The sequence below is a fragment of the Heloderma suspectum genome, chromosome 3 (assembly GCF_057233095.1).
Source record: "Heloderma suspectum isolate Gila_16-S chromosome 3, 16-S_ref, whole genome shotgun sequence".
NCBI classification, from domain to species: domain Eukaryota; kingdom Metazoa; phylum Chordata; class Lepidosauria; order Squamata; family Helodermatidae; genus Heloderma; species Heloderma suspectum.
In genome coordinates this window covers 265,352,218-265,376,108 of record NC_139460.1, presented here as the reverse complement: position 1 = coordinate 265,376,108, position 23,891 = coordinate 265,352,218, and the positions used below count along the sequence as shown (strand labels likewise).

At 44.1% G+C, this 23,891-nt stretch overlaps 1 protein-coding gene and 1 long non-coding RNA gene across 8 annotated transcripts in view; one reads left to right on the top strand and one right to left on the bottom strand.

Moving 5' to 3' along the window:
• The window catches only part of INPP5D (inositol polyphosphate-5-phosphatase D), a 95,063-nt gene that overhangs the window by 50,621 nt on the left and 20,551 nt on the right, over positions 1 to 23,891 (top strand). For all 7 annotated transcript variants that reach the window (XM_084846749.1, XM_084846748.1, XM_084846752.1 and 4 more), the window contains 9 exons: positions 1,267 to 1,463; positions 2,167 to 2,284; positions 5,626 to 5,722; positions 16,122 to 16,260; positions 18,950 to 19,058; positions 21,942 to 22,030; positions 22,217 to 22,298; positions 22,968 to 23,057; positions 23,509 to 23,622. In XM_084846749.1, coding sequence (XP_084702875.1) covers positions 1,267 to 1,463; positions 2,167 to 2,284; positions 5,626 to 5,722; positions 16,122 to 16,260; positions 18,950 to 19,058; positions 21,942 to 22,030; positions 22,217 to 22,298; positions 22,968 to 23,057; positions 23,509 to 23,622 — 1,035 coding nt within the window. The remainder of the gene's footprint in view (positions 1 to 1,266; positions 1,464 to 2,166; positions 2,285 to 5,625; positions 5,723 to 16,121; positions 16,261 to 18,949; positions 19,059 to 21,941; positions 22,031 to 22,216; positions 22,299 to 22,967; positions 23,058 to 23,508; positions 23,623 to 23,891) is intronic.
• Positions 4,060 to 23,891, bottom strand: part of LOC146351190 (uncharacterized) — a 51,917-nt gene continuing 32,085 nt past the window's right edge. The window contains exons 2-4 of the long non-coding RNA XR_014789546.1: positions 14,728 to 14,809; positions 9,579 to 9,726; positions 4,060 to 5,697 (exon numbers count right to left, since the gene is read on the bottom strand). This is a non-coding gene — a long non-coding RNA (uncharacterized LOC146351190). The remainder of the gene's footprint in view (positions 5,698 to 9,578; positions 9,727 to 14,727; positions 14,810 to 23,891) is intronic.

Genomic DNA, 23,891 nt, shown 5'->3' with positions numbered 1-23,891 from the left:
AACAACCTATACTGAAGGTAGAGCATGGGTTGAGTGTGAGTTGTTGTTGAACCAAAGAACCTATGGTTTGTTGTTGGGTTGTGAATTGTGAGTTGTTCATGGTTAACAAACCATCGTTTGATAACATGGTTGGGTTCACACAACACAACAAACCATGGTTCAACGACAACCCACACTCAGCCAAACTCAATCTTGAGTACAGGTTGTCATGTTTTGTGAATCTACCCAATGAGTTTCCTATAGGGAAAGAGAAAGATGGGAGAGCAGACATTCCCTCTGGGCCAGTCTTCCATGCACATTATAGCGTGTTTGTGCTGCTTCAATCAAAAGTAACCATATCACAGGTTTGCCAGCTACCTTCACTGTTACACCACTTCACTACTTTGAAGAGCTATTTAATGTGAAGATAATCCCTTCATCTTCCTTTATGTAAGAGAATCATCAGATAGGTAAATTCACCAGGTTTGTAGGCTTCTTTCCTGACAGAAGATCTTATTTTTTAACAGCTGTGTGACAGGAAAAAAATCACTACAGCACCATAATATAAAAGCTGCTAGATTTTCCCCCATGTCATTTATCTGTTAGAGGAAGTACATGTCAGGAAAGGCAGTGGCAACCTGTCCATCAGAAATCTGTTTTTTCAAGGGCAATGCAGATAGACTGTGGCACAGAAAGTTATGTGTTTGCATCCATAACCAAGTGACATTCTGCACATATGTTCTCAAGGCTTGGGGGTGGGAGGAAATAGCTGAGTGGTAGAGTTCAATCTTTGTGTGCAAAATATTTCAATCCCAGCATCTCCACATAGAAGAGACCCCCTTTCTGGAATCCTGGAGAGCTGCTGTCAATCAGACAGTACTGGGATTAGGGATGTACAGACTTTGCTAAATCTGTTCCATCTGTGTTTCATGGATTGTCAGGCATCTTTTGTTCTGTCTTTCCCTCATTGATGGAATTGGATTATTTTTAAGGAAGTATGAGAATTGTGTTCCACTCACAAAACTGCACATTAGTGGTAATGTGCAGTAGCGCAAATGTGAATTTATTCAGATCCCCCTTCCAAGTAAAAAACTGGTCCACACATCTGTGGAATCTACGTGACTCAAAAAAAAGCTGGTCCACTGCGGAATCTGCAGGTGAGATCCATAGAATTCCGAACTCATTTGAATCCGTTGAGGATTTCTCCAAGATCCCTAACTGAGCTAGATGGATGGATGGTCTGACTTGGTATATAGCAGTTTCTTATGTTCCTTTTGATTTGTCCAGGTGATGCTCCTCCACCAAAGAGGATCAGCTCCTGGTTCCTCTCCAAGGGGCAGGGTAAGACCCGTGATGACACTGCTGACTACATTCCACATGATATCTATGTGATCGGAACACAGGAGGACTCCCTGGGGGAGAAAGAATGGCAAGAGATTTTAAGACAATCCTTGCAGGAGATTACCAGTATCAGCTTCAAAGTGGTAAGGATTTTGTTTTCATGATGATCCTCATTAAAGTTCCATGAAATATAGTAGATTTCACTAGCAGTTCTGTGCAAATAGCAATACATAATCTCCAAACTGCACACACACTTATTTTTGTTCTTGAAAGAATAAGATTTAGAGCACAATCCTGTAAAATAATTTGTGAATGTGCACTATATCTAACAGCCTTCAGAAATAACTTCTAAGGGTGCAATCCTTTGCAAGTTTAAACAGAAAAAAAATCTGTTTCATAATTTGCACATTCGCAAATTATTTTACAATGGATGGTAATGATCAAGGTTGGTTATGCCATCCATCTCTAATATTAGATAAAAATATCATTCCAATATGGGGGTGGGGGGATTACACAGTACTACACTTGGATCCATTCTGTTACTATAAATACCGCTCCATAGAAGAGTGTTTGTGTAGTGCCAGTTGCTATAGAGAAGCAGGTCATATCTTGAAACACTGCTTCCATTCAGTAGTGTATTTCTGTACACAATTAGATCTCAGTAGAGTTCGTATTTGCATGACATGTTCCTGAAATGAGAACATTTAAAACCAGAGGTATGTTGTTCGAGGTGGGTTTAGTGTAGGTTTCTGCATGCCATAACACAAATAACTTTATCTAGGCTTTATCATGGCTCAGCCATGTGGAACCTGACAGCTGGTTTTGTTTCCTGTTTTTCTGATTTAGATAGCAATCCATACTCTCTGGAACATCAGGATTGTGGTCCTGGCCAAGCCAGAACATGAGAATCGCATAAGCCACCTCTGCATTGACAATGTAAAGACAGGAATTGCAAACAGACTGGGTAAGGCTTGGGTGAAACATACCTAACAGACAGTGCCATCAAACTCTCCCAAGGCTGACAGACAAGCTGAGAGGGATTTTCAGTGGCTGCTCTCAAGGATGGAATTCTCTGTGCTAGAAGATGCACCAGAGCCCAAATATCTTTTGTACACCATTTTAAATGATTTATCAGTTCTATTAAATTAGAAGCAAAGTGAATGACAATACAATACAGATAAAGGCAAATAGCAGTAGTCTCAATTCAAATAAGTACTGGGGGTGGGGGTGGGAGGGTGGTGGTAGGAAGAGCTCAGCATCATGTTGAGTATCTCAGTCAAGTCAAATATTGAACAAACAAGCTATTTTGATTAGGAGGTATTCTTATTATTATGCCATTTCTTATTTTATATGTAGGGCAGTACTATACTGCCCAGCATTGCCTCTTCACTTATGCAATTGACATAACACTAGGGTGAGTGATGTCTGGCGCTATGCCAATAATGTAAGCTGACACAATTGGCTTTCTTTTCTTTCTTTCTTTCTTTCTTTCTTTCTTTCTTTCTTTTGAATATATTTTATTTATTTTATCTTTATAAATAAACAATACCAAAAATACCAAAAACCTGATCAATACTACAATTTCTCAGCAATGCAATATTCTAATGAGGACACCACAATAACAAAAAGAAAAGGAACAGGAAAAAAAAAAAAGGAAAAGAAAGGAGGAAAGGAAGTAGAGAAAAAGAAAAGAAAATTCTTTCCCCTTCCCTCCCCCTCTTCCTCCCCTTTAAAAGATTAAGTTTAAACTCCAATAACCCCTGGCCTTCGATGCCATTCTATTTTAAAAACTATATCTATAACCTTAATAAACTTACAGTATAATAAACAACCTTACATTTCAATATCATATCATCAATCTTATACCAAAGAAACAGGTCTACAGTTCAGCACACACAATTGGCTTTCTGTGGAAACTGCTCCACTCCCACAAGAGGGACCCAGATCAGTCCCTCAACTACACTTACCTGGAGCTGGAGTAGTTTATTCCTGCGCCACATACACAACTGCTTTCAGGGGGGTGGGGGAGTTTACATCCAAAAGATTTGCCAGGCTGAACTGCCCCCCCCCCACACACACAAACTCACACATTTTCTACCCTCACTAGCTTCGTCTGGCAGGGACTGGGATGAGGCAGTAATTCCGCCGCTTCACTCATCTCTGACAACCTGCTCAGGACTGCACTGTGAATCAGTTCGCATAGAGCTTTCCTACAAGAGGCTGCAAATTGCTGTATCTACTTTTGGTTTTGTCATAGAATTGATATCCAATTCTATGGATCTACAGTTTTTTTTCCTTTCCTTTCCTGTTTTTCTGCTACATAACCTCTAGGTGGTGCTGTGCTATAGCAGAATAAGTAGTTCTACTATACACAAGTAGTTATTTCGCTTTCAGGAATAAAACCCCATTTTCCCCACTCTAAAAAAAACCAAAAACCTGAGGAAGTGCTCTTCAAAAACAGAAGCAAAACTGGAGGATCACAATGTCACCTAAAGAACCCATAAACAACCATGAGTAAGGAATCACGAGTGCACAATAAATGCCTCATGTAAACACAACGTAAACATTCAAAGGAATCAAAATGTATATTCATAAAGTGCTGAACATCTGCTAACAGATATATCTGGAACATTGAAACATATAAATATAGATAAATAATAATGCAATTCTACCTAAACATTCAGTTCTTTAAAAGATTCAGGTTTCTGCCAGAATATTCTGTTGGAGCCAGTTATTCTTGACTTAGTCAAAGTTTATTGCATAAGCCAAAAGCCGTGACAAATACATCAAAGAAAAAAAATATACAAAATTTCAACATTATGATGAAATTCAAAAAGTACAAAAATTTCAACATTATGAAATAATATGGATGAACTTTGAGTTACCATAGGCAAACTCAGCTTAACATTCTGAATCTCCAAGGCAGTTTATGGCAATTTTGTCTAATTCTCTCTTTCTAATCTTTTTTGCTGCCAAGGCAAAGAGAGCCACTTTATAGAAATTAGTGTCACTCAAAAGAAGATGAACCGTTTCTGCAAGGGCATTCCTACATCCATAAGTTAGCAAGGGTTTCAAGAACCTTTCTCTGGGATCCTTATACAGACAGCAGATTAGCAAATAATGAACAATGTTTTCCACTTGATGTTGGCCATAGATACATAAAGGTAAAGGTAAAAGTAAAGGTGTCCCCAACCAGTCATGTCCGACTCTAGGGTGCGGTGCTCATCCCCGTTTCTAAGCCGAAGAGCCAGCGCTGTCTGAAGACGCTTCCGTGGTCATGTGGCCAGCATGACTGAACACCGAGGTGCACGGAACGCTGTTACCTTTCCCGCCGAGGCGGTACCTATTTGTCTACTTGCAATTTCTTGCTTTCGAACTGCTAGGTTGGCAGGAGCTGGGACTGAAGACGGGAGCTCACTCTGTCACACGGCAGTCGGGTCTCGAACTGCTGTCCTGCCGACCTTCCGGTCTGCAGTTCAGCGTCTTAACCACTAAGCCACCGCGGCCCCATAACTTATATTCAAATGGCACCTTGTTATAGCGTCCATCCTGAACTGCAGTTGGCATAACTTGAAATTACAGCTCAGTAAAAGCGTTTCTTAGGGAAAGAGGCCTCAGTTTAGACAAACAGCTGGCTCTAAAATCTTCTGTTTTCAAGAGGATACGACAGAGAAAATTTAGAGCTCTTGATTAATTGCAGATCCCTCCTAGAATCTATCCAAAATAGGCAGTCCCTTAGTTGGCTCTTATCCATTTCAAAGGCAGAGGACGGATCAGGAAAGTAGTAGCTACACGGAAGCTTTTGGAGCACTGGCTTCCAATAATGACTTTTATTCATTTCCAGATAGCACATAGCTGGCAAACATTCTTTTGGCAAAGTAGCAATTCATTTAGAATACCTCAACTGAGCACAACGTATTCTTGTCCTAATTGATGGCCATCCAGTTTCTGTACTCAGATGCAGGAGTTTTGGATGGAAAGGAATAAAGTTTTCAGAAGAAATTGTTCTGCACAATTTCCAGAGCATTAATAGTGGTACTGTCAAACCCCCAGATTTCGGCTCCATAAAGCATTTGCAATACCACTTTGCTGTTTAAATTTTTTAGGGCAAGTTCAACCAACTCTCCCCTTATTATAATACCACTTCATTAAAGCCCCTATGGTTTTCTGTGCCTTCAGCTTCACTGCCTCCCTATGCCCTTTCCAGAGTTATTCCAATATATTATAATCCCAATCCAATTCCACTTTACCACTTAAGGTTCGATTTTTTGATATCTTTGCTTCTTATTCTGTTTTTCCTCTCAGGCAACAAAGGAGCCGTCGGGGTGTCCTTCATGTTTAACGGAACCTCCTTTGGTTTTGTGAACAGCCATTTGACTTCAGGGAGCGAAAAGAAACACAGGTACATTATTAAGGCCTTCCTGAATGCCACTGGAGATTGCTGTTGTTTCTGATAGGGAGGTTTCCATCAGCACCAATGGCCAAACCAGAAGTGACATGCTGTGTGTGTGTGTGCGTGCGTGTGTATCATTTGAACAGCAAAAGGAATGTGCAGAAGAGAAGTGCTGAACTTTCCCCGCTCCAGCCCCTTACCTCCCAACAATTAGTTGCAGTAGCCACGTTAAGAATGTAAGAACAACAGAAGAGCCCTGCTGGATCAGACCAATGGTCCGTTTGGGGAAACTGTGGCCCTCCAGATGTTGTTGGATTCCAGTCCCATCAGCCCCAGCCAGCATGGTCAATGGTCAGGGATGATGGGAGTTGAAGTACACTGGTTCCATACCCCTGACCTAGTCCATCATCCTTGTTTCCCACAGTGGCTCACCAGTTGCCTCCAGGGAAGTCCTCAGGGAGGCCTTGCAAGCAATCGCCTGTTTCTATTGTGACTCCTGAACAACTGCTCTTCAGTGGCCTTCCCTCTCTGAGCATGGAGATTCCATAGAGGCAGCATCCTATATACGGATAGCAAACTCACTCTCCAAGTGTGGATCTTTACATAGCCAAAACAGCACCTTCCTCACACAAGAAGGAAATATCGGAATGCCTGGGGGAAAAGAAATAGAGGGGAAAATATTCTGAAAAGATTTTGCTGGCAATGATGGGAGTAGCACTGGCTGGGAATGATGGGAATTGGAGTCCAACACATCTGGAGGGCACCAGGTTGGGGAAGGCCGCTTTTGCGTTCCCGTGTAGGGAAGGTGCTCCAAACCCCTGGTCATTTTTGGTCACCCTTTTTGCACCTTTTCCAGCTCTGCAATATGCTTTTTGATCTATATACAGTATTCCAAATGTTGCCAATCTGTAGACTTGCAAAAGAGGTATGACAATACTGGTGGTTTTCCCTGTTCTCTGCTCATTCCCTGTATTGGAGCCAGAACTGGAAAAATGGCTAGAACAACAAATGGAGAGGGGAAGGTATGGTGTCCTTCGCCCACGCTTTCCTTTTACTGTTAAAGTAACTCCCTCACCCCCAAACCTCATCATTATACATGAAGAGTGCTCGGAACGCTCAAGTGCCCCAAAGTTCAACCCGAGTGCCCCACTCAAGAGCTCACGAAAGCTCGAGCCGTTTGTGAGCACCTGGGTTGAGTGCTCAGAGCAGGCTTGCTGGTGCTCGAAGCACCCGCCTCTCCACCTTGGGGCAGGAGAAGGCGGAAGAAGCTCTGGAGGAGTGTGCTTGTGCTCTGGGAATGATGTGAGTGGTAGCCCCAGTCCTGTTGCCAACAGAGAAGTACACCCCACCCATGCCTCCGGAGCACCCTTTGCTGCTTCTTGTCTCCTTCCTGTCCCCGAGGTAAGTCACTGGATGCTTGGGGAAGAGGTGGTAGCAGGGTGCTTGCAGACTGGGGACAAAGAGGGCCCTGCTGACCATGGATCAGGCCTCAAGCTCGCTAGCTGTTTATTTATTTATTAAATTTATTAAGTGCCCATTTGGCTGGTCACCCAGCCACTCTGGGCAATGTACAACAACAAAAACAGTTCAAAACAATAAAATTCAACATTAAAAACGTCACATTTCTAAAATTACCCTAACCCACCCCAAATGCCTGCCTGAACAACCATGTTTTTAATGCGTGGTGGAAGCTCATTAAAGAGAGGGCATGGCGGAGTTCCCTAGGGAGGGAATTCCACAGAGTGGGGGCCACTACAGAGAAGGCCCTCTCCCTCATCCTCACCAGCCTAGCTGTCCTGGCTGATGGGACAGAGAGAAGGCCATCCAAGGCTGATCTTGTTATGTGGCCTGTCTGGTGTTGCTGGAGGCGCTCCTTAAGATAGGCTGGGCCGGAACTGTATAGGGTTTTAAAGGTCAAAACCAACACCTTGAATTTTGCCCGGAAAACGACTGGTAACCAGTGCAGCTCCTTCAGCACTAGAGTGATGTGATCTCGGTGGCGGCTGCCTTTAATCAGGCGAGCTGCTGCATTCTGTACCAGCTGCAGCTTCCCAACCGTCTTCAAGGGTAACCCCATGTAGAGTGCATTACAGTAGTCTAAACGAGAGGAGACCATGTACTACCGATGGGAGCAGATGGTTGGGAAGGTAGAGGCACAGCCGCCGTATCAGATGGAGTTGATACAGTGCTGTCCGGCTCACAGCTGACACAGCCTCCATGGACAGCTGGGAGTCCAAAATGACCCCCAGGCTGCCGACCTGGTCTTTCAAGGGTAGCCGTACCCCATTCAACACCAGGTCAACATCCCCCAACCTCCTCTTGTCTCCCACCAAAAGTACCTCGGTCTTGTCAGGGTTCAGCTTCAGCTTATTCCTCCCCATCCAGCCACTCACCGTCTCCAGACATTTGGACAGGGATTCTATGGCCAACCTTGGTGAAGATTTGAATGAGAGGTAGAGCTGTGTGTCATCCACACACTGATGACACCGCACCCCAAATCTCCTGATGATAGCCCCCAGCAGCTTCACATAGATGTTAAATAGCATTGGGGAGAGGATGGAACCCTGTGGCACCCCACAAGTGAACGGCCACGGGTCTGAAACCTCCTCTCCCAGTGCTACCCTCTGGTACCTGCCGGAGAGGAAGGATCGGAACCACCGTAATACGGTGCCTCCAATGCCCAACCCCTCCAGGTGGTCCAGGAGGATACTGTGGTGAATGGTATCAAAAGCCACTGAAAGGTCGAGTAGAACAAAGAAGGAGCATTCGCCCCTATCCAGAGCCCTCCTCATATCATCCACCAAGGTGACCAAGGCCGTTTCTGTCCCATGCCCAGGCCTGAAGCCCAACTGAAATGGGTCTAGATAATCAGCTTCTTCCAAGTGTGCCTTCAACTGCATTGCCACCACCTGCTCAATCACCTTGTCCCAAAATGGCAGATTCGAGACTAGGCGAAAGTTGTTCAGAACTTGGGGATCCAAGGAGGGCTTTTTTAAAAGCAGCCTTATCGCTGCCTCCTTGAGGGCTGATGGCATCACTCCCTCCTCAAGGGAGGTGTTCACCACCACCCTGATCCCCTCACCCAGCCTCTCTCTGCAGCTCATAATGAGCCAAGATGGGCAAGGATCAAGTAAGCAGGTGGTCAGCCTTACAGATGAAACCACCTTGTCCACTTCATCAGAAGGAAGAAGCTGGAACTGATCCCACAAAACAGGCCGCCTCTCGATCACTAACTGTATCCACAGCACACAGAATAGCACTCCTAATCCAATCAATATTATCCGCAAAGTAACTTGCCAAGGCCCCACAGGAGGCCTTAGAATGCTCCAGCGGTTCTGGAGCCACTGGACCGACCAGGCTCCAGACCACTTGGAACAGCCTCGTGGGACAGCACTCTGCGGACGCAATAGAGGCAGCATAATGATGGGAAGAGTCATTATGCTTCCCAACGGGAAGAGCCGCTTTTTGAGCACTCCTCATTTGAATGCTTGGGACGTCTCTGAACAGGGCAAATGCATCATGCGCAGTGGAGGCTGGAGGCTTCGATGTTGGTGGGGCGGTGAATCCGCTCCGGGTTTCAGTCAGAACCAGTTGGAACTCTACAGGAGGTAAACAAGGTGCTGGACCCTATCCCCAAAATAGGTTCAGCACCTTGGATAGCTCCTGTAGAGTTCTGGCTGAAACCAGGAGCAGATTCACTGCCCCACTGACATCGGATCCACCAGCCTCCAGTGCTCATGCATGTCTTCCCCTGTCCTGTCCAGTCTGGACTTTTTTATGTCTGATCTTGGCCTTTCAGATTGTGTCATCAAACGTGTGGGTACCACGCACAGGAAGGTATGCTCAGAGTATGTCTTGATCTTACCTAAAACAGCGTAGATGCATCGTTTCCTGCCTCTCCATTGTGGCCACAACTAGTTATGAAGGACATTTTTATTTAATTTGCCTTTTTCTGCCTTGGAGAAGGACCACCTTTCCATCTGCAAGAATGGGTGTGCTGTCCCCCAAAGGCACTGGAAGCAAACAGGGATAAAGGTTATTTTGGTGTTGCAATGTGGAAGCTCACTCATGGTATTTTCTCAGTGCAAGGCAAAGGGCCAGCGTACACTAAGCATTAACTTTTTAAATTGTACTTAGCACTGGCCACTTCCTTTTTTCAGCAAAAGCATTGTGTGTGGTACCCCTATCCTGCTTAGGACTGTGAGGGGGCGGGGGGGGGAGCAGTTAATCCTTTCCTCCTTTTAAGAATTTTCCAGCAAACAAATAACCTCATAGAATCATAGAATAGTAGGGTTGGAAGGGGCCTACAAGGACATCGAGTCCAACCCCTTGCTCAATGCAGGAATCCAAGTCAGAGCATCCCTGACAGATGTCTGTCCAGCCTTGTCTTGAATGCTTCCACTGTGGGAGCGGCCACTACCTCCCTAGGTCATTGGTTCCATTGTCATATTGCTCTAACAGTCAGGAAGTTTGTCCTGATGTTCAGCCGGAATCTGGCTTCCTGTAACTTGAGCCCATTATTCCGTGTCCTGCACTCTGGGATGATCGAGAAGAGATCCCGGCCTTCCTCTCTGTGACAACCTTTCAAGTACTTGAAGAGCGCTATCATATCTCCCCTCAGTCTTCTCTTCTCAAGGCTAAACATGCCCAATTCCTTCAGTCTCTCTTCACAGGGCTTTGTTCCCCATCCCCTGATCATCTTTGTTGCCCTCATCTGAACCCTCTCCAGCTTGTCTGCATCCTTCTTAAAGTATGGTGGCCAGAACTGGACACAGTACTCCTGATGAGGCCTAACCAGTGCTGAGTAGAGGGGAACTAGTACTTCCCGGGACTTGGAAGCTATGCTTCTATTAATGCAGCCCAAAAGAGCATTTGCCTTCTTTGCAGCCACATCACATTGTTGGCTCATATTCAGCTTGTGATCTACAACAATTCCAAGGTCCTTCTCGCTTGTAGTGTTGTTGAGCCAAGTATCCCCCAACTTGTAACTGTGCATTTGGTTTCTTTTTCCTAGGTGCAGAACTTGGCATTTATCCCTATTAAATTTCATTCTGTTTTCTGCCCAGCACTCCAGTCTATTAAGATCACTTTGAATTTTGTTTCTGTCTTCCAAGGTATTAGCTATCCCGCCCAAGTTTGTGTCATCTGCAAATTTGATCAGCATTCCCTGCACCTCCTCTTCCAAGTCATTAATACAAATGTTGAAGAGCACTGGGCCCAGGACTGAGCGCTGCGGTACCCCACTCGTTACCTCTCCCCAGTTTGAGAAGATCCCATTGATAAGCACTCTTTGAGTCCGATTCTGTAGCCAGCTGAGGTTCCACCTGATCGTTGTTTCATCTAGCCCACTTTGAGCTAGTTTGCTCATCAGGATATCATGGGGCACTTTGTCAAAAGCTTTGCTGAAGTCGAGGTATATTATGTCCACAGCATCCCCACAGTCCACAAGGGAGGTTACCTGATCAAAAAATGAGGTCAGATTCGTCTGACAGGATTTGTTCTTGACAAATCCATGTTGGCTTCGAGTAATCACTGCATTGTTTTCAAGATGCTTACAGATGGATTGCTTTATCATCTGCTGCAGAATTTTCCCAGGGACTGATGTCAGTCTGACTGGTCTGTAGTTCCCAGGTTCCTCCTTTTTACCCTTTCTGAAGATAGGGACAATATTAGCCCTCCTCCAGTCATCTGGCACTTCCCCCGTCCTCCATGATTTCTCAAAGAGAATAGACAGCCAGTTCCTTTATTACTCTAGAATGCAGTTCATCTGGCCCTGGAGTTTTGAACTCATTCAAAGTAATTAGGTGTTCCTTGATTCCTTGCCTTTCAATCTCAAGCTGCAATCCTTTCCCTTCAGCCTGTACTTCGCCTTTGCCAGGGGGGTCATAGACCCTCTTTTGGGAGAAGACTGAGCCGACGTAGGAATTGAGCACTTCTGCCTTGTCTTTGTCATCTGTTATCATTTTGCCATCCTTATTTAATACTTGAACCACCATTTATTTCCTCTGTCTTTTACTATGCACGTATCTGAAGAAAGCCTTTTTGTCGCTTTTCGCATCCCTCGCTAACCTCAGCTCGTTCTCAGCTTTAACCTTCCTGATGCCATCCCTGCAATTCTGTGCTACCTGCCTGTACTCTTCCTTTGTTGCTTGTCCTTCCTTCCACTTCCTATATGTGTGCTTTTTTGTTTATCTCTAAGCTTTTTGTGAAGCCACATTGGCCTCTTCTGTTGTCTTCTACCTTTTTCTCTTGTTGGAATTGTTTGTAATTGTGCCTTTAAAATTTCCTTTTTTAAAAACTTCCACCCATCCTGGGCTCCTTTTCTCACTTGCCATGGGACCTTTCTGATACTTGTTGTGAGTTTATTAAAATCAGCTTCCCTAAAATCCAGGGTACACGTTTGGCTGCACTCGGCTTTTGCTTCCTTTAGAACCAAAAACTCAAGTATAACATGGTCGTATAGCACCTCATCCTACTATATCCCCTGAAAGTGCTCATGACTGCAAAGCACTTTAGAGGGCAACTAGGAGCTGGGAAGACATTTTGGCAGGGAGATGGCATGGGGAAGAAAGGATCGGAGGGAAAACATCCCATGTGCTACAGTTCCTGACACGATTAGGGCTGCATGCAGCTGCTTTTTTCCGAAAAAAGGAAAGTGGCCAGTGCTAAGCACACTTTTTTTTTTTTTTAAGTGTGTATTGTTAATGTGTGGTTAGTGTAATATGTGGTTTGAGCATGAGGTGTAAGAGGCCTCAGTGAAGTATGGAACACACAGAGTGCATTCCAAAAAGCTTTTTATAGGCAAAGATGTACAAATTATTTATCTTGGCCCTGCTGACTTCGACATAAGGTTCTGAGATACAATTCTGCTGGTGATGTAAACAAAGCTATCAGAGTTTGGCCAATACGGAGACTCCAGTGCACAAGGATCTCAAACATGCTTTCATTTTTCTGGGGTGAGAACGTCAGTATACTGCAGCTCCTATACAACATACCAGCTCCAACCTAATGAGCACACACACTGTACCTACGTAGCAGAAATGGCTGTAACTATAATTATAACATCTCTTAATTAAAAAGAACAGCTGAGGATTGGTGCTTGTTTTTGTTGTTTTTTGCCATGGTTCAGAAGGGAACATTCCAGAAGAACTATAGTAGAGGGAACTTAACATGTGTACTTATTTGTCTGGGTTGTTTAAATATGTTTGTTAGATTTGTAGCCCTTCCCATTCTGCGGGCTTCAGAAATAGAAATCATGAAGATATGCCTATATAAAACAGAGTCAAGAGCTGTAACAGTACTTTTCCTTCCTTCCATACCCCAATTTCAGCTTTCTGCAGCACTTTCAAATTCCCATGGCAACACATACCGCAGGGTCTCCTGTCTGTCTGTCTGTCTATCTTTTAATGGCTGCAACTTTTTTTTTGCAGATTTCCTTGCATTAGGGCACAACATTCACTCACAGAAAGATTCAGGGTGAGCCTTGCTGTTTTCTGAGGCTTCTTGGTTGTGTAGGGATAATAACGTTTCAGAGACTTCCAGATAGAGGAGAGTATCCAGTACTGCCACTGCGCCTCTGTTCATTCTGCTGGGGCCTGTGGGACCGACCACTAGTGCTTCCTGAAGCAATACTGAAAATGAGTGGAAACACTCATTTCCAGAACAGGACAGCCAGTGGAGCTCGCTTCTGTAAATTCAGCTGACCTGCCCCATTCTAGAAATGAGTATTTCTGCTTGCTTCAGGATCTGCTAGCTTCCTGTTGCACTAGCGATGGGTCCTGCTAGTGTGCGGGCAGCATTGGATACTCTGGCTCCTAGCGCTACCAACCAGAAGGCATTGTGCAGCAATTCCATCTTAATGTTTCCTTAATGGATTTTCTGTGGTAAGAAAAAAGATGGAAGAAGCTGTGGGAAAACACAGAGAAGGGTGACAAGTGGAAGACAAGGGCCCAATCTACATGGAAATGGTTTTAGAAGTATTGTCTGTTTATCTCTGGATTTTCATGAAACCACTTTGGTCCATCAGCAGCACATGAAGCAAGAAAAGCGGAACCCACTTTCATGGGTCAAACAGCACTTGAAGATGCCATACTTCAGGGTTGGGTGGGAGAAGACCATCCAGTAGAACTGAACGTCATCAGCTGTGTAGATGCTGCTCAGTGAATGAGAGGGGCTTGCTCCCTGCCCCTTTCAACACCCCCCTGCTCAGAGAAGTTTAATGGAAGAGATGAATTACGTCCCATCGTTTACTCCACACCTCTCCCCTCATATCCACCAGGACTGTGAACAGCAATATTGAAGCTCTGCTCCCTGCACTCCTGGTCACTGTAAGGGTGGAGAATGAGTTACTATCCCAGTAGAACTCAAATCTGATTATCTCACTAATGCGACATTGCACAGTTGTGCAATTACAGGACTGTGGAGCAGCATTGTTGTAGCCTCCTTTCTACACAGAAATGACAGTCAAGCTGTAATCTGCCCCTGAAGAACCAAAACAGTGCAACTGAGAAATAGTGCAAAGTAAAAATAAACAGGAAAGCCAAATAATGCTACTGCGTAATAGTACTAAGTGAGAAAAGAAGCCTATGCCCAAAGTGGCTACTGCCAATGGGGGGGAAAAGGAATGGGGGGGTAAAGGAAGGGCCCCACCCCTTGACAAGGTCATGACCAGCTCATAGACATACCCCTAGACATGCCCAGTATGCAGAATTTAATTTGGGGGAACAGGTTCACTACAGTGGACCCGTGCAGGAACCATGTTTAAGGAAAAAAGATGCACTAAAAGGACTTTGCGAAAATATGCCTTTTGAAAGGGAAGCTGCACAGCTGCTGTGGGGTGGCAACTATGTCATGTGTTGTGAATGAGCCTGATGTGCTCTCACTCTGCACTAAATCACCCCTATACATTGGGCCATCTAGATGCCCTGTGAAATTCCATGAATGAGGCAGGGTGATGGCATGATAAGCCTCCCCAGGAAGCACTGTCGGAAGCAATATTGTAGAAGTGTCATTACCCAAGGAGTACAAATTCCTTTTTGTGTTCTACCATCATCTCCAGTCAAACTGTATTGGCACGTTTTTCATGTCAAGGTGTATCTGGAGGGAAAAAATTAAAAGAGTTCTCAGCAATGCGGGTAGCATTGTTGCAATACATTGTATACAGATGTTTCAGGTTACTGTTGTATGGTGCTAGTAATGACAAATACCACACACAAATACACACTCATGCCTAAAGAAGCTTTCAATTTTTAACACTTTTTCATACAACGAAGGCTGTTGGCATCTCCACTTATAGGCATCCCTTTAAACATACTATAAAACAGAACAAGGCTCTCTTCTCTCCCTGACATTTCAATAACACTTTCTTACTTTTTAATCAGTACATTTTCCTTTAAATAGTATGGCTTGAATCCTTAACTTAAGGAAGTTCATGGAAGTAACGTTTCCTCTCCCCTCCTTCTCCCAACCCCATCCCACATTGCTCAAGAACCAACCCACCCCAAAACTTCCAGAGAGGCTTTGGGGGATCACAGGTAGCTGTGGGGGGAACTGGGGATGGAAAACCTATGTGAAGGTTCTTAAATTAACTTACCTTAGGATCCAAGCTAACGTGCACTCGCTCTTGCTCTCGCTCCCACAATCTATATCATTTTCTTTCATGTTTCCCTTTGGAGTGAAATTGACTAGACCAAAAGCTGCGTGCTTTCAGGTCTAGCCAGCGTCACCAATCCGTTGACATATATGGTAGGTCACTTCCCAGGGAAGTGGTTGCCATTAAGAATGAGGGAAGAGGAAAACAGAGTAAGGGTGCAAGCATGGGCATGTTTGGACAGAAAAAAGCCCTACTACTCCCAGCTTTCCCCAGCCAGCCATGTTGGCTGGGGAATGCTGGGAGGTGTAGGACTTTTTTTCTGTCTAAACACGCACAGGATTATACCCTAAATAGGCCTTTTCTTCCTGCTGTGAGGCTACGACTTCACCCATTTAAATGTGTACAGTTATCAAGCTAGCAACCAGCACTGACTGGATTAGGTAGTGCCACCATAGAGCTAAGGGGGATGTCACTCCTGTTGCTATACAGAAATGATTATTTGTCAGTACACTGCCTGTGGAAGCTAGCCAAAACCCTGAAAAGATCTATTCTGAGATGATCTAGCCCCCCATTGTCTCCAGGTAACTGTCTCTGCTGGTGCTGCTATTGGTGAGAGGTTATATTTTATTTATTTATTTATTTCTATACCGCCCAGTAGCTGAAGCTCTCTGGGCGGTTCACAAAAATTAATAAAAGTATTTATAGGCTGCCTTTAAGATATAGTTACAAGGCGACTCACAACAATAAGTAAACACATAAAATACATAAAACCAAATTCAATGTACAATAAAGAGAATCCTTCTCTTGTTTTATTAGGCGAAACCAGAACTACACGAGTATTCTGCGTTTTCTGTCACTGGGAGACAAGAAGTTGAGTCCATTTAACATCACTCACCGTTTTACTCATCTCTTCTGGCTTGGAGATCTGAACTACCGCCTAGAGTTGCCTCCAACGGTTAGAGCGCCTCTTTGCTTCCCTACTAGCTAATAGTACTTAGCAAATTTATTGCAGAGCCCTTTTGAGTGTTCAGAGCACTTCACATCCATTATTTCTGTAATTGTTACAACAATCCTGCAAGGTAGGTCTCTGTTACTCTTTCCCCATATTGCAAATGAAGGGCTAAAGCTGAGAAAATACCTGGCACCTAGTGAGTTTGTGGCTGAGATGGGATTTGAATGCAACCTTCCTGTTTCACAACTTGTACTCTTCAAGTTTTTATAGATATACATAATTTTAGTGGTGAGCCCATACAGAAGCACTCTTACAACATTTTACACACACCTACAACCTTCTCTCCTGGATCGAGCTTAGGAGAAAATTGTTTTTGCTTCCAGGAAAGGAATTTGTTGTGGAATTGCCATGGCTCATTCACTTACATTTTATGGGGGTCCACATATTGTCATCTATTTGTAATCTTCCTGTGCTCCATCTATTTTCCTACCAAAGAAAGTCTGACTTTTTAAAAGAAGGACTGGAGACTAACGCTATCTCCACAGATAGCCCTTAGCCCAATTTTTCCATCTTCTTTAGAAGGTGTGGTTTCAATATGGGCAGTGACCTGTCGGGCAGGTGAGTCTATCATAGCTCAGCATACATTCAGTATAACCTTTGCAGCAGGTGCCATTTAGCACTTGTTAATTAATTTTTAAAATAAACCTTTTAAGAAGTGCTAAAATGCTTTCCCAGATACCACTTAAATGAAACAGTGTTTTCTTTCTTTCTCTCTCTCTCTCTCTCGTATGTGTATAGATACACACACACACACACACACACACACATATATATATATATATATAGAGAGAGAGAGAGAGAGAGAGAGGGCGGGGGGAATTCTTTTTCATTCAGTGCCATTTTAGCAAGGTGGTTAATAGAAGTAGATGGAATGGTCTTTTTCAAAAAAGATTTTTTAAATATTTACATTATAACATTATAGCGCTATACTCCTAAAGAAAAAAGTATACCACTATTATGCTATAATGCCAATTTAAAAATAATAATATAAAAAAACATTTATGGTCTCCACTATTAACCAGCTTGCTAAAAGGACAATGAATAGAAAGGTTTCCCTCCCACATCTATATCTATATCTATCTAATATTATAGGAGTGTAGTACTATAACACTCTTCCATTGAGGTAGTATTTTACCATTATATTAATATAGCTGGAAAAGTGTTCTAGCATCACTTAAAAGACTAATTTAAAAACATATAAATAAATGGATGATAAAAATGGTGCCCCGACAAAGGGTATAGTGAATGTGTGCTGAGCTGTGGTAAGTTCAGCTGCCCGTTAAGTCACTACTCACATCAAAACCACAAGCCTTAAAAAAGACCCCAAGAAAAGCAATGCTAAGGGCACTGCTCTAGCTGGAACGTAGTGGGATATATAGATAGAAAAAGCACAATATCCCTTGATAGTGTGGGAAGTGAATTGCAATTCTGCTTGTAGTTTACAGCAGAAGAGCAATGATTTATTAGTGCCAGAAGCTGTCCACCTGGAAGCCTCCCAGTTCTCATAAAGTAAGAGTATTTAAAAAAAAACCCAGATAAGACTGTCCCAAGTAGCATCTAAAGCTGGACTGGGGACATGGGAGATCACGCTTCAAGTTCCACTTCAGCAACAAGTCTGGGTCCTCTGTAGGGATATTGAGTGGAAAACAAACAAAGAACAGGGCGTTCAGCGGGAATGCTCTCTACAAATAGTTAATTACTGAGCTGCTTACATACGACTGATGCTACCTTGCATATTGTTTCCCCCACCCATAGACACAGCAATTCCCCAAACTTAATGGGACCTTTCCAGACAACAGTAACATAATCCAGATCAGTGGTGGCTGGTGGCTCCCATGTCAGTGGGGCAGTGATCCTGCTCTGGGGTTCAGTCAGAACTCCAAAGGAGCTATCCAAGGTGCTGACCCCATTTTGGGGATCGGCTCCAGCACTTTGGATAGCTCCTTTGGAGTTCTGGCCGAAACCCAGAGCAGATTCACTGCCTTACTGAAATAGGAGCCACCAGCCTCCACTGACCCAGATTATATCCTGGGTAAGGATTTCAGCCTAACAGCACAATCCATTAGGTTCAATAGGGCTTACTCCCAGGTAAGTGTGTCAGTCCTTGGCAACCTAAATACCAAAAGGTCCAGTCTGACATGAATAAGGGTTTCTGTATTTTGTTGTGATATTGCTAGTGTAATAGCTTAGCCTAGCACAGTATTGATGGAAGCGAGATCAAAACAGTAGCCCTTGGAGATGGGTTTTCAAAAACATTTTCCCCTTGTGCTGTTTTCTTGATCTAAATCATGCACACATCCAACACTGCTTTTAGTGCCCACAAAGGCAAAAATACTCACCTTTTCTCCCCAGCAGGGCAAGCAGCAGCTTTGGAATGTGTGTGATTTAAATTGGAAAATGGTGCCAGAGGAAGGCGTTAAACCCCAAGTCCTTCAACACTGCTGCTCCACACCAATTTTAAGAATGAAAGTGTCAGGAGATCCAATCACATCCTAGATGTGGCTTGGCCCTGAGAATAGGTTTTGGCCACCTCAGATGCTAGAGTGCTATTTACTAGCAAGGGAGTATTTATGAGAAGAAACGGGGGGGGGGGGTTTGCACCAGCCAAGATGACATTTCCCCCTATTATCAGGAAGCAGAAAATATCATCCAGAAGATCAAGCAGCAACAATACTCAGAGCTGCTGAGTTATGACCAGCTTCTCATAGAAAAGAAAGATCAAAAGGTGTTTCTGCAGTTTGGTAAGTTTATTGTTAAGTTCTGCTTTTAAGCCTAGACTCCGACATGTCTTCTCCTTTGTCCTACCTTCACTGAAAAACACTTTGATTAAGGCGGAAATCACTAAGGGGTTAATGTAGGTAAGTTAAACGGTTAATGTGCATAACATGAATGTACACATTCACCACACCTCATGGAATTCTGTCCATGGAGAGGCAATTGTGTACATTTACCAGTCAATATACATACTCACCAACCCAGCAGGGGAATGTGCATATCTTGACATTTTGTATATCCTTGAGGTATCATACACAATCTCCAGCAGGCCTCGGGGAATGTCGATACTTCAACAGGATTTTGTACACTTTCTGGGTGTGAAGGATTGCTGGAACTGATTCCAACCTTCCTGAAAGGTAGGACTGCTCTGGAACTAATTCCAACTCTCCTGTAAAATAGGACTGGCCAAACTCAGCCTTCCAGTCCCCCAAAATACCCATTAGCCACCCTCCTAGGCCAAGAGGCACTGAAATTAGCACTGAGGTTATGCAGACAAATCACACCAACTAAAGGTCGGATAAAGGTTTATTAAGGTAAAAATAAAGGGGTAGTGGAAAAGGGAAGAATGGAAGTAGTAAGCTGCACAAGATCGTACAAAGCCAAATTACTTAAACATACACAAGGAGCCTTATAAACACACACCCAAGCAAAATAACAAAGCTACTTGGCCTATCCTTCATACCTAAGTATGGGCCTCCCAGTATAGCTAGCACCCAGCCATCAGCAGGTCCAGAGCCACCAGGATGAAGGGAGACCCCATGCCTGTACCTCAGCCCTCTTTTAAAATCCAGCCCAGGCAACCCAGGGCAGATTTTCCTTTAGTCAATCACCATCTCAGCCCCTGGGCAGACTGCCCTTGCCTCCACGAGGCTGGAACTGCCCACCAAACCCAGCTGTTGTCACTCCCCAATTAACAGGGACTGCGCCTGGCCTTGAGCAAAAGGCTGAGGAACCTCTTAGATGACATACTATTCCAGGTGGTTGCATTAGATGGGACAACAGGGCCTAATCTCATCATTCTTGACACTGGGTGTCATGCATAATGTCCAGCAGGCCTTGGGGTATGTGCATATCTCAGCTGCATTTTGTACGTGCATATTCTCCAGGCAACATGCACCTTCTCCCTTTAATATGCACAGTCTAGAGGAAATTTTATTTCTAGTTCAGAGAAGGGCAATCTGCTGCAGTGCACTGTTTAATTTTATGCAGTTGGTGGCATTTCCTCCCACAGCTGGCAAAAAGGGGACATGGCTGCAGCCTTCTTTTCCTGCTGCTGAGCTATTCCCTGTGGATCAACTGAGTAGCAATGAGTGATTGTGGGGGAGGGGAGCTTTAACTCTTCCCCCCCCCACAGTCCTGAAGAAAATTGCCCCCCTCCCCATAAAGCTTAGGAAATAATTCCTGTCGGGCGCGCGCGCGCGCACACACACACTTCTCAGCTTCAACGGGGAACAGCTGAGCTGCAGGGGAAAGGGTGCTGTGCTGCGGGTAAAGAAAATATTTAGCTGAAGCCCACCCACTTTTCCAAGCTGTTCCCCACTGATCAGCTGAGCAGTGAGACTCTGCAGGCAGACACACCCTCTGCCCCACTCCTAGCTATGTGACAGGATGGGTGGAGGTGAGGGGGGCATTAATCCACTTGCTCAAACACACACCATCCATCAATTCACAAACAGTGTGTGTGAGAGTGGATGGATGGGGTGGTGCGTGTGCGAAAGAGAGATTATCCCACTCTCTCTTTTTCTGTCTTTTTCTCCCCATCCCCCTGCTGCCACTGTGTGTAAATCAATGGATGGAGTGTGTTTGTGTGTGTCTCTCTTTGAATTCATGCACACCTCTCACATACCCATCCATTCATATAGCTCAGCAGTGGGGGAGAGGAGTAAGGCAGCAGGCAAAGATTAACTTTATCTATAACCCAGTTCCCCCACTGCTCAGCAGTTTCCTATTGATCAGCTGAGGGAGGTTTAACCCTTCTCTCCCACTACAGTCTCAATAAAGATTGCTCCTCCACCCCCCATGCTGCTAATAAGCTTTTTCCTAAGCTTTATAGCAGCACACAAGGAGTAATTTTCATTAGAATTGCTGTGGAGAAGGAGGGAAGGGTTAAATCTCCTCACCCTGTGATCTCACATACAGTGCTGGGTTGATTGACAGGGAACAGCTGAGCAGTGAGAAAAAAAGAGGCTGCAGACATGCCCACTTTTCCCTGCCCTACAGCTGATTAGTGGGAAGGGATGCTACAGGTTGCATACAGTTAGACCATGAGCTGCGTGTGGCTTGCAGGCAATGGGTTGCCCACCACTGAGCTATACTTAGAAACAAAGAGAATATTTCTTTGACACTATGCATATTGCCCAAAGAATGTACAAAATGTCAGCCATCTGTCAGGGACACTCTGACTTGGATTCCTGCATTGAGCAGGGGGTTGGACTCGATAGCCTTGTAGGCCCCTTCCAGCCCTATGATTCTGTGAGATATACACATTTCCCAAGGCCTGTTGGAGAGTAAGTATATTGACTGAGAAATGTACACAATTCCCTCTTCATGGATAGATTATGTACACACTCTCCATGAGGCATGGTGAAAATTCATAATGGCTGGTTGTTATGCTTATTAACCATTCAGCTTACATTACCCTAAACATATATAATGTATGCAATGCTATGCCATTAAAAAAATTGCCCAGTCCATATGGTGAGAGACCACACACCAACAGCTAACCATGCACTACATGGGATGATTTACAATGGCATCCATGAGCTGGCCGCAATGTAATGTATGCACTATCAGCTGTACGTTTTGGATTTTCAGTAAAGTTAAAACAACCAGCCATCTGTCTGTTTCAGAGGAGGAAGAAATAACATTTGCCCCAACTTATCGCTTTGAAAGGAACACCCGGGAGAATTATGTCTACACCAAGCAAAAAGCAACAGGGGTATGCCATATCTTCTAGCATATTGTAACGTCTCAGATTGTGTCTGTTGCCAGAACTGTTTCTCTCTCTATAGATAGTGCAATGAAGAAAATATAATTGAGAGCAAGCTGATGGCTTTTTGGCAGCAAAGCTTTCCTTCTGACAGAGTGAAGTGTTCTTGATTATTGGTTCTTCTTTTGTTTGCAGATGAAATACAATTTGCCATCCTGGTGTGATCGAGTGCTCTGGAAATCATATCCCCTGGTGCATGTGGTGTGTCAGTCTTATGGTGGGTAGATAACAGATTGAAAATAGCAGCGGAGCTGGTTCAAACGGAAATGATTCAGAGCAGAATCTGCAGAATTGACTTTCACTGCCAAGTTCTCGCCAACAGATACATCCTATTCTTTCTGGCTTGGAATGGGCTTGGGCAATGATTAGCGGCGGGGGAAATCCACCTTGCAAATGTTAGGATGCATTCTTCACCCACAGCTGCTGAGCATGAGGAGCCTCCCTCTCATGGCAATGATCGGTGGGATATCCCATCTCCCCTGAGTTAAAAGCTGTGCAGCAAGTCAGGATGACGTCCAAGAAAAACCTGTATGCATGCACGCTCACGCGCGCACGTGTGTGCAGCTAGAGCCCTGTTACCACCCACCTTACTTCAGAGAGCGGCAGAAGCCAAGAGAAGGACCCCAAGGCTGATCTTAACACCCGGGCAGGGTCATGTGAGAACATGTGGTCATTCAAGTAATCCAGTCCCAAGCCGTGCAGGGTTATGTTAATGGGTCTGTCTACCAGATGGATTGTTTATTTGCCTCATCCAGTACATATGCATGCACCCACTGAAGATATGGCATTGGTTTCTATGGATCACTCTGAGGATGAGATGATTAACTTGATTTACTTGACCTTCACTGAAAGGTCAAGAACTTAGGATTTGCATTTCCTCTCTTAGGATGCACCAGTGACATCATGACAAGCGACCATAGTCCTGTTTTTGCTACATTTGAGGTTGCTGTCACTTCTCAGTTTGTCTCAAAGAATGGTGAGTAAATGCAATGCCAGTTTTTTCTTCTTCTTTATACTTTATAAAGAAAGTTATGGTGTACAAGGTCATAGCTCACCCTCCTAAAGGGTGGACAACTTTGGGCAGTTGGGAGTCAATTCTGCCCCTCACAAACCTGCTGTGGGTCCCATACCCATTGCCACCGTGCCACAAAAAAAGGTGAGGAGGCGGGGTAGTTCGCATTTGCAGCTGACATTTAACACTGAACTCCTACAGACACTGAGAATGGACAAATGTAACTTGTTTTCAAGCTAAATTTGTCTATTCTAAGCCTCTGTAGCAGTTTGCTGCTAGATTTCAGTGGCAAACAATGATTTTTTTCACTTTTTCCTGTTATTTTTTAATGTGTTACTCACCTCTGTTCTAGTTCCTTGAAGAGCATTGCTGAAAAGGGTGTCTTTAACCTGATCAAGTCTCCTCCTTTCTGCAGATGATAAGTACACAGACTCCCTGGGACAGATTGAATTCCTGCACTGCAGTGCCACCCTCAAGACAAAGTCTCAGACAAAATTCTACATTGAGTTCCACTCCAGCTGCTTAGAAAGTACTGTTTCTTCTGCCCTTTTATTATATGGAAGATCATAATCATAATTATTTAAAAGACTGTAATGGGGAGGGGACGAATGAGAGATGCAAGGCTAATTTCACTTCTACATTATTTACAAGCTTATAAAATATTTCTTTAGAATGTATATTAAAATATTTTAATATATTAAATATTTTTTAAATATTAAGTATTTTAAAATGTATATTAAAATATATTTTAAAAAACCACAGGGCAGTATCCAATGCTCCCTGTCCATGAGAGGAACC